Here is a 16,876-nt window from a genome sequence, read left to right as displayed (position 1 = left end):
TATTACTTCGGCAGACACATTATTTTTCCTTCTATGATCAAAACTATGAGAATCTCTTTCCTTACAAGTGTACAGATGTGTCAGACTGGAGTCATTGTCTTAAAAACTATCCTCACCAGGCACATGGATATTTTTCTTATGTAATCTTAAACAAATTTCCAACTCACAGATTAGAAAATAGTATCAACTCCTCCTAACAATGTAAAAACACAAGCAAACAAAACACAGAGTAACACATTTTAGAGGCAAAAAGTGTGAGTGAAGGTTTCTTTTTTAACCTCCAACAATAGAAATAAAACTAAATAGTCCCTTGACAAGATATAACTTTACCTGGGCCATCTGTTGTATGACTGAGTTAAAATCTTCATTTCCTGACTTTGGAGTCCAAGAAAATAACCCAGATACAGTCAAGTTATTAGAGGACCTGTGGGCATTCCCATTAGTAATGGCACCATCCGTGAACACCAATAACCCTTTCCTAGAAAAATCAAAGTTGGCTGAACAATCTGAGGGTATATGGCTGAGCTGTTGGAGGAAAAAAAGAGAGAATTATCAACAGAAACCTACAGATAAGAAGTATTTCTATTTATTAAATATTATATTTTATCTCTCACATGTATAATGGCATGCTAAATATAGACATGTGAAAGAAATGATACAGATACATGAATCTGTGTTTATAAGGCTATAAATGTTTTATTTAGTATTATACAAAATGTTTAACTTATTCTCATTTCCTGCCTTCTACCGTTACCTCACGTTAATATAGCATGTAATATAGCTCATCATACTTTACATACACAGACATGTCCAGTCACATAAACATGCATGTAAGGCCCTGAGCCCTACTACATTTATCTATACATTTCTGTGGCTCAGTTGGTAAGGAATCTGCCTGCAATGCAGGAGACCCAGGTTTGATCCCTGGGTCAGGAAGATCCCCTGGAGAAGGAAATGGCAACCTACTCCCATACTCTTGCCTCGAGAATTCCATGGACAGAAGAGCAGGGCAGGCTACAGTCTATGGGATCGCAAAGAGTTGGAGGCAACTGTGTGACTAACTTTCACTTTCATACATTCCCACGTGCGGAAACACAAAAGATCTGCAGGTAGTATATTCAAAGGTAACTCAGCATTTATTAAGTGCTTGCTATAAGTAAAGTACTATACCCAAACTCCTATATAGTATCTCACTTAATCTTTACAATAGCCCTAGAGATACTCTTATTTCATTTTGTCAACATGGAAACTGAAGCACTCAGGGATTAAATAACCTGCCCATTAGTAGCAAATGTATTGCAAAGCCACTTAAACACTCGTGGGGGGAAAAAAAGGTGGGAAATTAAGGAAAAAGAAAAACAGAGGTTAATTTTTAAAATATCATTGGCTGAGGGACTTCCCTGTTGGTCCAGTGGTTAAGATTAAGACTCTGCACTCCCAATATAGGGAGCATGGGTTCAATCCCTGGTCAGGGAACTAAAATCTGTCATGCCTCATGGTGCGACCAAATTAATTAACTGATTGATTTAAACATACCGCTGGCTGATACAGGTACCAACACAATAGAACAAAGGAAATATCAAGAACAAATGTCATAAGACTCACAGAAAAAAATCAACACCCATAAAAACTCTATGAAAACACAGATATGAAAAATCACATGGATTTTATAGCTGACTGAATAAAATATGATTATTTACATAATAACTGCACACTAAATAAACATAAAAGATTGTTATTATGATGGAACAGTTGCTTAAGTCCAATTTTAGTCCAGTATGAGTGATAGATTTGTAGGGATCTTTCCCAACTTCTATTGCCACCAATAGCATTCACTGCTGTGATGTACTCATTCCATTATCAGAATATAGAAGCTTCAATATGGGGAGTGCTAAAATTCTGGTATAAATTTTGATCTAGAAGAAGTAATTCACAGAAAGACATATGTGCAGAATTTAATCCTTAGTTAGTTATAGAAAAATCACTTGCTAAATATTTATGGATAGGCATTTTGGTTCATCAGCAAAAAGCATTTTTTTCTGCAAATTTTGTTAATTTTCACATAACAACTCTGCTACATTAACTACATTTAAAATTCTGCCCATATTTAATCTACAAGATAGCTACTATTCAAGCTCAGCATCTAGAATAGATTATTTAAAATCAATTTGCCATCCCTGACCCCAAAATAGAACAACCAAAAGAGTAGGTAAAACTCTTAATATCACTCCAAGCAGAGGGGCTATGTGTCCTGTAATTCTGAAGAAAATGTTGAGAATTTTCAAAGCATCTGAACTTTACATAAATAAGTATAAAAACTAGAATCCAAAGCCAAACACAAAACTTATTATCAACATTTTTAAACTATCTATGCCAATACTACCTGCACACAAGTCCCAATACAGCCTCTTTGCAGAATTAACAGTAGACTGTTTGTATCTATTTCCTTCTATCTTTCTTTGCTGGTTTGAATAATAGCAACAGGTAAAACCTTGATGGGTAACTTACTTGCCCCTTCAGTTGCTTGATGGACTGTTGAAGTGTGAGTATCTGGTTGAAAAGGGGGCTCTTTAGTGTCTCATAGAAAAGAGAGAGCTTTTCATTCTGCGAAGTGTCACCCTTCTCCTGCAATTTCATTTTCAAGCGATCAAGAACTTGCAGGACCTGCAGTTTATCTTTTTTAAAAAGGATAATGAGTACAAGTTAAATCTCATCTTACATTCCATTTTTAAATAATTAATTTAGTGAAAGAAGTATATATCTAGTTTACCTGTAGCAGGATTTTCAGGCATTTTGAATTACTGTCTTCAATCACTTTTAAAGAAACCTAAAGAAAAAAATTTAAATATGAGAAAAATTATTTTCCATCAGTGTATACAATTCTACAGTCCTATAGAAAAGTCAAAGAAAACCTCAAGAACATTCTCCATCAAAATATTTCATTCAAGAAATCCAAATTAAAAGCCATACACAGCTACTAAAATGGCTAAAACTTGAAAGCAAAACAGATCATTGTAAGTGGTGGCAAAAACGTGAAGTAACTGGGACTCTGAGACATTGCTAGTAGGAACGTAAAACGGCACAAGCACTTTGAATAACTGTTTGACAGTTTTTTGGAAGTTAAAACTACACTAACTATATGACCCAGTACTTTTCCACTTTTAAACATTCACCCCAAAGTGAATATATATGACCACAAAAGACCTATGCAAAAATGTTCAGGGAATTTCCTGGTGGTCCAATGGTTAGGATTCAGTGCTTTCAATGCCAAGGGCCAGAGTTCAATCCCTGGTCAGGAAACTAAGATCCCACAAGTTGTAGGATGTGGCCGAAAAACAGCAACAACATAGCATTTTTATTTATAAAAGCCCCAAACCAGAAAAACCCAAATGTCTAATAACAGATTAAAAGATAAATCAACTAAGATATGTAAACAAAATAGAATACCCAGAAATAAAAACAGAAAACATTACTGACACACACAACAAAGATGAATCTCAAAAATAGTGTTGAGGGAAAAGAAACAGACCCAAAAGGATATGATTGCCTGGGCACAGTGGAAAGCAGTTGACTAGGAAAATATCTGAGGGAGCTTTTTTGGGGTGATGGAAATGTTCTTTTTTTGTATTTTTTATGTTCTATGTTTTGAATGGAGTATTACTTAAACAGATGCATACATTTATTATAATTCATTGACCTATATATTTGTTATATTTTATTATATGTAAGTTATACTTAAAGAAAGTTGATTTAAAAAAGAGAGAGAGAGAGATCCTAGGCTGGAAAAGAATATCCAAATAATGGATAAAGAAGATACTAGAGAGATTAAGAGAAAAAATCCAAACTAGTCATCAAATGATAATCACCCAATCTGGCATTGTCCATGGATAATTCTTTTAATTCCAATGATTTGCTCAAACTAGCCTAAAATGTAATCAAAACTCAAAAAGTTATATATACTTCCCTGGTGACTCAGAGTGGAGAGTCCACCTCCCGATGCAGGGACACAGACTCAATCCCTGGGCCAGGAGGATCCCACATGCCCTGGAGTGCCTGAGCCCATGAACCACAACTACTGAGGCTGCGTTCTGGAGCCCGGGAGCCATGCAACTACTGAGCCCACGTGCAGCAACCACTGAAACCTGCGCTCCCTAGAGCCGATGCTCCACAACAAGAGAAGCCATGGCAATAAGAAGTTCTCCCACTGCAACTCGAGTAATCCCCCTCGCCGCAACTAGAGAAAAGCTCACACAACAACAAAGATTCTGCACAGCCAAAAACAAAATCTCAAGATGTAAGCAAACCCTTTTCTCTGTTGAAAATGACACTTTCACAGTGGTCACTTAAACAAGCAAACAAAAAACCACAGCGATCACTTTCACTGTAATATTTTCATATCACATACACTATGAAAGTGTATCACTTTCACAGTGGCACACTGTTATAAATGAACCATCTAAGAACTATGAGTACTACACAGTCCAAATGTTCTTACATTATCTCTGAATATACTTCTGAATACTACCTTTATCTTCTAACTCAAGGTCATTAAGCAAGAAAGCATATTAAAAAACCAGTAAGAGATGCTTTTGGCATTGATAAAAGGTTCCTATATTCCATTTAAATATTCACTGGATTCCATGTGAATAGAGCATCACAGAAAAACTTCTGATATGCTCAGCATCTCAACTATGCAGCCCTTAAAACTACCCACTGACAGGTAAATGTGAATAATGGAAGGGTAGTTACAATGACACTGTCCTTTTCTATAGCAGCACTTAGCCCAAGAGTGGACAAGAGCAGCTTTGTGGTCATTAATACTGTACATCAACCTCTCTAAATCAAAGAAAGCAAACCAAAACTATGAAGTGCTACTTTTTATATTAGACTGGCATTTTTTTTCTAATAATAGCTTGTACCCCAGATGTCATAGAAAAACAGGTGGGAAAATAAATCTGCACAATCTTCTAGGAGAATGACTGAGAAATATCTATCAATATATGAAATTCATATTCTCTTCTACCCAGAATATTAACTTCTGAGTGTCTCTCCTAAAGAAAGGAGAGACAAAAAGACACACAGATGATGTACAAGCACATTTGCTGCATTGCTTTTAACAATAAAACTGGAAAAATTAAACTATCAAAATTAGTCATTAAAATAATGAATATGGTTGAAATGTATTGAAACAAGAATGAGTGGGTAATAGTTATCAGCAAGCCTGTGGCTCAATCCTTCATCGAGGGATTCCAAGATTGATGCCAGACCTCCTCCGTGCAAACAAGCTAAACGGTTTTAATAGATAACACAGTCCCTCATTTTAAAATGTCAGGAAATACCTGATCTGTCTTAATTGCTATTGTAAATAATCTGAGAACATATGGATATATAGAGCATAGCTGGCTGGAAGATGGGAGGTAATCACAAAGACATTTTCTATTGGAGGAACTAATAGAGTATAAATCTTGGGATTCCCCAAACCGAAGAGTCTTCCTTAAAGAAAATGTTTCTGTATATGTTGTTCACAACTGGTCTGGTAACCCCAAACAAAACAAAAAATAATGTGTTCCTAGGTTGAATTTTACTCAACACATTAAAAATATCTGTAAAAGTCTGTTAAAAATAGCAGTAAAAGTCTGTTAGAAATACATTTATAAGTAACAACGTCAGTCTATGTGTAAGGAGGTGTTTTAAGCATGCTGATAGTATGTCCTAGTATGAAAAAGTGACATTCTTTGGAAGCTGTGTCTACTGGCTGGGGGCTCCTCCAGAAAAGAATTTTGTGCCTAATTCCTATATTACTCTTTCTTGCCTGTAACCTTGGAATCACGATTAAGGTTTGGTGCTGGGTATGAGCTCTCATTCACAGAAGGGCAATTCAACCCTTTGTGTCAACACAAGAACAGCAGCTAATCCATGCCTGTGTGCTCAGTCACTCAGTCGTGTCTGACTCTGCAGCCCCATGAACTGTATGCAGCCCGCCAGGCTCCTCTGGCCACAGAATTTTCCAGGCAAGGATACTAGAATAGATTACTACTTCCTACTCCAAGGGATCTTCCTGACCCAAGGAATCAAAGCTTAACACCTCCTGCATTGGCAGGCAGATCCTCTACCACTGCCCCGCCTGGGAAGCCCCATTATCTAACAGACACACCAAATAAGAACAACAATAAGTTTCAGAATATATGAACTATTTTCCCCTTTTTAAAGAAAATAATATATATTGGTATATGTATCATTTTCTAGATTTAGAAAGATAGTCAATATAATAATAATGATAACTTATGGGAAGAAGCGAGGAAGGGGAGATAAAAATTAGACCTATACTTTATAAATACCAGGGCTGTTTTTTAATTTAAAAAGCATGTATTATGTTTATAACTTGAAAAGTAAAAGGGACAAAATGGCTAAGATGGCCTAATGAGAGACCAAGATAGATATATAGCAAGAAAATGATAACACAATTGGATAATTATATTGTAAGGCATATACATACAATAGCAAGAGTGTGTACCATATACAAATAGATGGGGAAACAATGGAAACAGTGAGAGACTATTTTGGGGGGCTCTAAAATCACGGCAGATATTGACTGCAGCCATGAAATTAAAAGACACTTGCTCCTTGGAAGATAAGCTATGACAAACCTAGAGAGCATATTAAAAAGCAGAGACAGGGGCAGTCCTAAGATGGCAGATGAATAGGACAGGGAAACCACTTTCTTTCCCACAAATTCTTCAAAAGAACATTTGAAAGCTGAGTAAATTCCATAAAACAACTTCTGAATGCTGGCAGAGGACATCAGGTACCCAGAAAAGCAGCCCATTGTCTTTGAAAGGAGGTAGGAAAAAATATAAAAGATAAAGAGAGAGACAAAAGAGGTAGGGACAGAGATCCATCCTGGGAAGGGAGTCTTAAAAAAGAGAGAAGTTTCCAAACACCAGGAAACACTCTCACTGGCCAATCTGTGGTGAGCCTTGGAAACTCAGAGGGCAACATAACTGGGAGGAAAAATAAATAAATAATTTAAACCCACAGATTACATGCCCAACAGTAACTCCCAGCAGAGAAGCAGCGTAGACGCCCGCATCCGCCACTAGCAACCGGGGACTAGACAGGGAGGTGTGGGCTGCATTGCTTAGAGTAAGGAATGGGCCTAAATGGCCCAAGGGCAATCTGAGGGAACTAACTTGAGATAGCAAACCAGACTATGGGATAGCTATCCCAGGAAAGCCCTAACCTAAGACACCACCAGGCCCACTGACAGAACAAAGGACTGAGCAGAGCTAGCCAGCTGCGGACCAGCCCTTCCCCTGGCGGAGACATGCAGGCGAGGGCAGCCAGAGCTGGAAGAAAGCAATGACAGCCCCAGAGAGGCATCATCTACCAAACTGCAAGCAGGCTTCATTGCTAACTAAGACTTCTTGGGATTCTGGACAGTCGACATCTGCCGGGAAGGTCACAGTCAGAGATCAGCTCCCCAGAAGACACACAGCACACCTGAGAAGGTGCGCTGGTTGTACACCCAGAAAACTGAGCGGCAGGGACGAGGGAGACAATAAGTCACAGGGACCACGCTCGCCAGCACCTGGTCACCTGAGCTGCTCAGACCTGGAAGGGTACAAAACGCAGGCCCAACAGAGTCTGCACCTTTGTGGAGTACCCGAGTACCTGAACCTGAGTGGCTTAGACCTGGAAAGTGCATACAACCCAATGCCAGCCCCAGACAGTTCCCGGCAGAGCAACCTAGAAGCTAAGCAGTACAGACAGGGAAAGCACACATGCTGTGAGTGGGGGCCAACCCAGTGTGGCCGAGATACTCCAAGCACATGCCAATGTTATTTGTTTGCATTGTTCCTCCCTCCCAACAGCAAGACTGAACAAGTGAGCCTAAAAAAGTGTCCACCACTGCCCCCATGTGTCAGGGCAGAAATTAGACACTGAAGAGACAAGGGAACAGAAGAAGCTAAAACAAATAGATGGAACCACCTTGGAAGTGACAGGTGCAATAGATTAAAACCCTGTAGTTAGCACTGACTACAGAGGAAGAGGCCTATAGATCTTGAAAAATATAAGCCACATCAAGGAACTATCTGAAAATGAACTGACCCCACACTGTCCACAACACCACTAGACAAAGTCCTAGATATATTTTTATTATTATCATTCTTTAAATTAAAAAAAAATTATTTTAAATCCTCTATTACTCTTTAGTTTCATTTTTATAACCTACTGCTAAGTCACTTCAGTCGTGTCCAACTCTGTGTGACCCCATAGACAGCAGCCAACCAGGCGCCCCCATCCCTGGGATTCTACAGGCAAGAACACTGGAGTGGGTTGCCATTTCCTTCTCCAATGCATAAAAAGTGAAAAGTAAAAATGAAGTTGCTCAGTCGTGTCCGACCCTCAGTGACCCCATGGACCACAGCCTACCAGGTTCCTCCATCCATAGGATTTTCCAGGCAAGAGTACTGGAGTGGGTTGCCATTGTCTTCTCCTTATAACCTACGATTACTTTGCAAAAAAAAAAAAAGGACACAATTTTTTAAAGCAAACTTCATATATACATATTTTATCATTTCTGTGACTTTGTTTTTCCCTTTAATATTGTATTTTTGAGAATCCAACCTCTACTCTAGATTTTTAATCTTTGCTTTTTGGTATTTGTTATCAATTTTGTACCTTTACGAACCCAATCTTCAGTACCCATTTTTACTTGGGAGTGAGATTACTGGCTTGACTGCTCTCTCCCCCTCTGGACTCTCCTTTTTCTCCACCAGGTTGCCTTCATTTCCTCCCTCTCCCTTCTCTTCTCTACCCAACTCTGTGATTCTCTTTGTGTTTTCCAAACTGTGGAGAATACTTAGGGAACTGATTACTGGCTGGATCTGTCTCTCTCCTTTTGATTCTCCCCTTTATCCTCCTGGCCACCTCTGTCTCCTTCCTCCCTCTTCTCTTCTCTGTAAAACTCTGTTAACATCTCTGAGCAGTCCAGACTGTGGAGAGCATATCAGGAAGTGATTATTGGCTAGCTTGCTCTCTCCTCTTTTGATTCCCCCTCTTCTCCTCCTGGTCACCTCTATCTCCCTCCTCCCACTTCTCTTCTCCATGTAACTCTGTGAACCTCTCTGGGTGTCCCTCACTGTGAAGAAACTTTTCATCTTTAACCTAGATGTTTTATCACTGGTGCTGTATAGATGGAAAAGTCTTGAGGCTACTGTAAGAAGAAGACTGAAAACCAGAGGCAGGAGGCCTAAGTCCAAATCCTGAGAACACCAGAGAACTCCTGACTCCAGGGAACATTAATTGACAGGAGCTCACCAAACGTCCCCATACCTACACTGAAACCCAGCACCACCCAAGGGCCAACAAGTTCCAGAGCAAGACATACCACGCAAATTCTCCAGCAACACAGGAACATAGCCCTGAGCTTCAATATACAAGCTGCCCAAAGTCACACCAAACCCACTGACATCTCATAACTCATTACTGGACACTTCATTGCACTCCAGAGAGAAGAAATCCAGCTCCACCCACCAGAACACTGACACAAGCTTCCCTAACCAGGAAACCTTGACAAGCCAACCGTCCAACGCCATCCACATGAGGAAACTCCAAAATAAAGAGAACTCCACAAACTGCCAGAATATAGAAAGGCCACCTCAAACACAGCAATATAAACAAATGAAGAGGGTGAGAAATACCCAGCAGGTAAAGGAACAGGATAATGCCCCCCAAACCAAACCAAAGAGGAAAAGATAGGGAATCTACCTGATAAAAAATTCCAAATAATGATAGTGAAAATGATCCAAAATCTTGAAAACAAAATGGAGTTACAAATAAATAGCCTGGAGACAAGGATTCTAGGTCATCTTCTAGGTCCTAGAAGAAATACAAAAGACTCAATATATAATGAATAATGCAGTAAATGAGATTTTAAAAAAAAACACTCTGGAGGGAACCAACAGTAGAATAACTGAGGCAGAAGATAGGATAAGGGAGGTAGAAGATAGAATGGTAGAAATAAATGAAACAGAGAGGAAAAAAGAAAAACGAATTAAAAGAAATGAGGACAATATCAGAGACCTGTGGGACAATGTTAAATGCGCCAACATTCAAGTCATAGGAGTCCCAGAAGAAGAAGACAAAAAGAAAGACCATAAGAAAATACTTGAGGTGATAATAATTGAAAACTTCCCTAAAATGGGGAAGTAAATAATCACCCAAGTCCAAGAAACCCAGAGAGTCCCAAACAGGATAAACCCAAGGTGAAACACTCCAAGACACATATTAGTCAAATTAACAAGATCAAACACAAAGAACAAATATTAAAAGCAGCAAGGGAAAAACAACAAATCACACACAAGGGGATTCCCATAAGAATAACAACTGATCTTTCAATAGAAACTCTTCAGGCCAGGAGGGAATGGCAGGACATACTTAAACTGATGAAAGAAAATAACCTACAGCCCAGATTACTGTACCCAGCAAGGATCTCATTCAAACATGAAGGAGAAATCAAAAGCTTTACAGACAAGCAAAAGCTGAGAGAATTCAGCACCACCAAACCAGCTCTCCAACAAATTCTAAAGGATCTTCTCTAGACAGGAAACACAGAAAGGGTATATAATCTTGAACCCAAAACAATAAAGTAAATGGCAATGGGATCATACTTATCAATCAGTTCAGGTCAGTCATGTCCGACTCATTGCAACCCCATGAATCGCAGCACGCCAGGCCTCCCTGTCCATCACCAACTCCCGGAGTTCACTCAGACTCACGTGCATCGACTCTGTGATGCCATCCAGCCATCTCATCCTGGGTCGTCACCTTCTCCTCCTGCCCCCAATCCCTCCCAGCATTAGAGTCTTTTCCAATGACTCAACTCTTCGCAGGAGGTGGCCAAAGTACTGGAGCTTCAGCTTTAGCATCATTCCTTCCAAAGAAATCCCAGGGCTGATCTCCTTCAGAATGGACTGGTTGGATCTCCTCGCAGTCCAAGGGACTCTCAAGAGTCTTCTCCAACACCACAGTTCAAAAGCATCAATTCTTCGGCACTCAGCCTTCTTCACAGTCCAACTCTCACATCCATACATGACCACTGGAAAAACCATGGCCTTGACTAGACGGACCTTAGTCGGCAAAGTAATGTCTCTGCTTTTGAATATACTATCTAGGTTGGTCATAACTCTTCTTCCAAGGAGTAAGCGTCTTTTAATTTCATGGCTGCAATCACCATCTGCAGTGATTCTGGAGCCCAAAAAAATAAAGTCTGACACTGTTTCTACTGTTTCCCCATCTATTTCCCATGAAGTGATGGGACCGGATGCCATGATCTTCGTTTTCTGAATGTTGAGCTTTAAGCCAACTTTTTCACTCTCCTCTTTCATTTTCATCAAGAGGCTTTTTAGCTCCTCTTCACTTTCTGCCATAAGGGTGGTGTCATCTGCATATCTGAGCTTATTGATATTTCTCCCGGCAATCTTGATTACAGCTTGTGTCTCTTCCAGTCCAGCGTTTCTCATGATGTACTCTGCATAAAAGTTAAATAAGCAGGGTGACAATATACTGCCTTGACGTACTCCTTTTCCTATTTGGAACCAGTCTGTTGTTCCATGTCCAGTTCTAACTGTTGTTGCTTCCTGACCTGCATAAAGATTTCTCAAGAGGCAGGTCAGGTGGTCTGGTATTCCCATCTCTTTCAGAATTTTCCACAGTTTATTGTGATCCCCACACAGTCAAAGGCTTTGGCATAGTCAATAAAGCAGAAATAGATGTTTTTTTTGGAACTCTCTTGTTTTTTCCATGATCCAATGGATGTTGGCAATTTGATCTCTGGTTCCTCTGCCTTTTCTAAAACCAGCTTGAACATCAGGGAGTTCACAGTTCACGTATTGCTGAAGTCTGGCTTGGAGAATTTTGAGCATTACTTTACCAGCATGTGAGATGAGCGCAATTGTGCGGTAGTTTGAGCATTCTTTTGTATTGCTCTTTCTTTGGAATTGGAATGAAAACTGACCTTTTCCAGTCCTGTGGCCACTGCTGAGTTTTCCCAATTTGCTGGCATATTGAGTGCAGCACTTTCACAGCATCATCTTTTAGGATTTGAAATAGCTCCACTGGAATTCCATCACCTCCACTAGCTTTGTTCGTAGTGATGCTTTCTAAGGCCCAGTTGACTTCACATTCCAAGATGTCTGGCTCTAGATTAGTGATCACACCATCGTGATTATCTGGGTCGTGAAGATCTTTTTTGTACAGTTCTTCCATGTATTCTTGCCACCTCTTCTTAATATCTTCTGCTTCTGTTAGGTCCAGACCATTTCTGTCCTTTATCGAGCCCATCTTTGCATGAAATGTTCCCTTGGTATCTCTCATTTTCTTGAAGAGATCTCTAGTCTTTCCCATTCTGTTGTTTTCCTCTATTTCTTTGCATTGATTGCTGAAGAAGGCTTTCTTGTCTCTTCTTGCTATTCTTTGGAACTCTGCATTCAGATGCTTATATCTTTCCTTTTCTCCTTTGCTTTTCGCCTCTCTTCTTTTCACAGCTCTTTGTAAGGCCTCCCCAGATAGCCATTTTGCTTTTTTGCATTTCTTTTCCATGGGGATGGTCTTGATCCCTGACTCCTGTACAACGTCACGCACCTCATTCCATAGTTCATCAGGCACTCTATCTATCAGATCTAGACCCTTAAATCTATTTCTCACTTCACTAAGCGCCGGCGGCTGCGAGCCTGCAAGCTGGCTCACTAAGCTCGGCCGAGAGGAGCTACCCCGCGTCGGGCGTCGGAGGTCAGGGGCAGCAGCCTAGCGTGCCAGGCTGCGACGATCAGGAACCGCCGAGAGGAGCTACCCTGCATCCGAGGTCAGGGGCGGCGGCCGAGAGGAGCTACCCTGCGTCCGAGGTCAGTGGCTGTGGCTGGGAGGAGCTACCCCGCGTCCGAGGTCAGTGATGGCCGGGAGGAGACACCCGGTGTCCCAGGTCAGGGCGGCGGCTGGGAGGAGCAACCCGAGGAGCGGTGGCTGCACAGCACAGGAGGGCCTAGATGAGCTACCCCACGTTGAAGGTCAGGAACAGTGGCGGTAAGGAGATACCCCTCATCCAAGGTAAGGAGCAGCAGCTGTGCTTTGCTGGAGCAGCCGTTGAGAGATACCCCACACCCAAGGTAAGAGAAACCCAAGTAAGATGGTAAGTGTTGCAAGAGGGCATCAGAGGGCAGACTCTCTGGAACCATACTCACAAAAAACTAGTCAATCTTATCACACTAGGACCACAGCCTTGTCTAACTCAATGAAACCAAGCCATGCCTACGGGGCAACCCAAGAGGGGCGGGTCATGGTGGAGAGGCCTGACAGAATGTGGTCTGCTGCCACTTCAGTATTCTTGCCTTGAGAACCCCATGAACAGTATACTTATCAATAATTACCCTACATGTAAATGGGTTGAATGCCCCAACCAAAAGACAAAGATTGGCTGAATGGATACAAAAATAAGACACCTATATATGTTGTCTACAAGAGACCCATCTTGAAACCAGGGACACATACAGACTGAAAGTGAAGGGCTGGAAAAAGATAATCCATGCAAATAGCGACCAAAAGAAAGCAGTAATAGCAATACTCATATCAGATAAAATAGACTTTAAAACAAAGGCTGTGAAAAGAGACAAAGAAGGACACTACATAATGATCAAAGGATCAATCCAAGAAGAAGATATAACAATTATAAATATGTATGCACCCAACATAGGAGCACCACAATATGTAAGACAAATGCTAATAAGTATGAAAGGGGAAATTAACAATAACACAATAATAGTGGGAGAATTTAATACCCCACTCACACCTATGGGTATATCAACTAAACAGAAAAGTAACAAGGAAACACAAACTTTAAATGATACAATAGAACAGTTAGACCTAATTGATATCTATAGGACATTTCACCCCAAAACAATGAATTTCACCTTTTTCTCTAGCGCTTACGGAACATTCTCCAGGATAGATCACACCCTGGGCCATAAATCTAGCCTTGGTAATTCAAAAAAATTGAAATCATTCCAAGCATCTTTTCTGACCACAATGCAGTAAGATTAGATCTCAATTACAGGGAAAAAAAACTATTAAAAATTCCAACATATGGAGGTTGAACAACACACTTCTGAATAACCAACAAATCACAGAAGAAATCAAAATATGCATAGAAACAAATGAAAATGAAAATACAACAACCCAAAAGCTATGGGACACTGTAAAAGTAGTGCTAAGGGGAAGGTTCAGAGCAATACAGGCTTACCTCAAGAAACAAGAAAAAAGTCAAATAAATAACCTAACTCTACACCTAAAGCAACTAGAAAAGGAAGAAATGAAGAACCCCAAGGTTAGTAGAAGGAAAGAAGTCTTAAAAATTAGGGCAAAAATAAATGCAAAAGAAACAAAAGAGACCATAGCAAAAAATCAACAAAGCCAAAAGCTGATTCTTTGAGAAGTTAAGTAAAATTGACAAACCATTAGCCAGACTCATCAGGAAACAAAGGGAGAAAAATAAAATCAATAAAATTAGACATGAAAATGGAGAGATCACAACAGACAACACAGAAATACAAAGGATCATAAGAGACTACTATCAGCAACTATATGCCAACAAAACGGACAACTTGGAAGAAATGGACAAATTCTTAGAAAAGCACAACTTTCCAAAACTGAACCAGGAAGAAATAGAAAATCTTAACAGACCCATCACAAGCACAGAAATTGAAACTGTAATAAGAAATCTTCCAGCAAACAGAAGCCCAGGACCAGAGGGCTTCACAACTGAATTCTACCAAAAATTTAGAGAAGAGCTAACACCTATCCTACTCAAACCCTTCCAGAAAATTGCAGAGGAAGGTAAACTCCCAAACATTCTATGAGGCCCCCATCACTCTAATACCAAAACCTGACAAAGATGCCACAAAAAAAGAAAACTACAGGCCAATATCACTGATGGACATAGATGCAAAAATCCTTATCAAAATTCTAGCAAACAGAATCCAACAACACATTAAAAAGATCATACATCATGACCAAGTGGGCTTTATCCCAGGGATGCCAGGATTCTTCAATATCCACAAATCAATCAATGTAATACACCACATTAACAAATTGAAAAATAAAAGACATATGATTATCTCAATAGATGCAGAGAAAGCCTTTGACAAAATTCAACATCCATTTATGATTAAAAAAACCCTCCAGAAAGCAGGAATAGAAGGAACATACCTCAACATAATAAAAGCTATATATGACAAACCCACAGCATTATCCTCAATGGTGAAAAATTGAAAGCATTTCCCCTAAAGTCAGGAACAAGACAAGGGTGCCCACTCTCACCACTACTATTCAACATAGTTTTGGCAGTTTTGGCCACAGCAATCAGAGCAGAAAAATAAATAAAAGGAATCCAAATTGGAAAAGAAGTAAAACTCTCACTGTTTGCAGATGATATGATTCTCTACATAGAAAACCTTAAAGAGTCCACCAGAAAATTACTAGAGCTAATCAATGAATATAGTAAAGTTGCAGGATATAAAATCAACACACAGAAATCCCTTGCATTCCTATACACTAATAATGAGAAAATAGAGAAATTAAGGAAACAATTCCATTCACTATTGCAACAAAAAGAATAAAATACTTAGGAATATATCTACCTAAAGAAACAAAAGACCTATATACAGAAAACTATAAAACACTGGTGAAAGAAACCAAAGAGGACACTAATAGATGGAGAAATATATCCTGTTCATGGATTGGAAGAATCAATATAGTGAAAATGAGTATACTACCCAAAGCAATTTATAGATTCAATACAATCCCTATCAAGCTACAAACGGTATTTTTCACAGAGCTAGAACAAATAATTTCACAATTTGTACGGAAATACAAAAAAAAACTTCGAATAGCCAAAGCAATCTTGAGAAAGAAGAATGGAACTGGAGGAATCAACCTGCCTTGCTTCAGGCTCTACTACAAAGCCAGTCATCAAGACAGTATGGTACTGGCACAAAGACAGAAATATAGATCAATGGAACAAAATAGAAAGCCCAGAGATAAATCCATGCACCTATGGACACCTTATCTTTGACAAAGGAGGCAAGAATATACAATGGAGAAAAGACAATCTCTTTAACAAGTGGTGCTGGGAAAACTGGTCAACCACTTGTAAAAGAATGAAACTAGAACACTTTCTAACACCATACACAAAAATAAACTCAAAATGGATTAAATATCTAAACATAAGACCAGAAACTATAAAACTCCTAGAGGAGAACATAGGCAAAACACTCTCCAACATAAATCACAGCAAGATCCTCTATGACCACCTCCCAGAATATTGGAAGTAAAAGCAAAAATAAACAAATAGTACCTAATTAAAATTAAAAGCTTCTGCACAACAAGGGAAACTAGAAGCAAGACGAAAAGACAACCTTCAGAAGGGAAGAAAATAATAGCAAATAAAGCAACTGACAAAGAATTAACCTCAAAAATATACAAGCAACTCCTGCAGCTCAATTCCAGAAAAATAAATGACCCAATCAAAAAACGGGCCAAAGAACTAAACAGACATTTCTCCAAAGACATACAGATGGCTAATAAACACATGAAAAGATGCTCAACATTACTCATTATCAGAAAAATGCAAATCAAAACCACAATGAGGTGCCATTTTACACTAGTCAGAACGGCTGCTATCCAAAAGTCTACAAGCAATAAATGCTGGAGAGGGTGTGGAGAAAAGGGAACCCTCTTACACTGTTGGTGGGAATGCAAACTAGTACAACCACTATGGAGAACAGTGTGGAGATTCCTTTAAAAACTGGAACTAGAACTGCCA

At 39.6% G+C, this 16,876-nt stretch overlaps 1 protein-coding gene across 6 annotated transcripts in view; it reads right to left on the bottom strand.

The window, feature by feature from the left end:
- Positions 1–16,876, bottom strand: part of PATJ (PATJ crumbs cell polarity complex component) — a 394,842-nt gene that overhangs the window by 367,558 nt on the left and 10,408 nt on the right. For all 6 annotated transcript variants that reach the window (XM_069593029.1, XM_069593048.1, XM_069593038.1 and 3 more), the window contains exons 2-4: positions 2,771–2,827; positions 2,509–2,675; positions 331–525 (exon numbers count right to left, since the gene is read on the bottom strand). In XM_069593029.1, coding sequence (XP_069449130.1) covers positions 331–525; positions 2,509–2,675; positions 2,771–2,792 — 384 coding nt within the window. In that variant the 5' untranslated portion in view covers positions 2,793–2,827. The remainder of the gene's footprint in view (positions 1–330; positions 526–2,508; positions 2,676–2,770; positions 2,828–16,876) is intronic.

Source organism: Ovis canadensis, chromosome 1, assembly GCF_042477335.2.
Source record: "Ovis canadensis isolate MfBH-ARS-UI-01 breed Bighorn chromosome 1, ARS-UI_OviCan_v2, whole genome shotgun sequence".
NCBI classification, from domain to species: Eukaryota; Metazoa; Chordata; class Mammalia; order Artiodactyla; family Bovidae; genus Ovis; species Ovis canadensis.
Note: the sequence above shows the minus strand (reverse complement) of the source record. Positions and strands in the feature narration are given on the sequence as shown.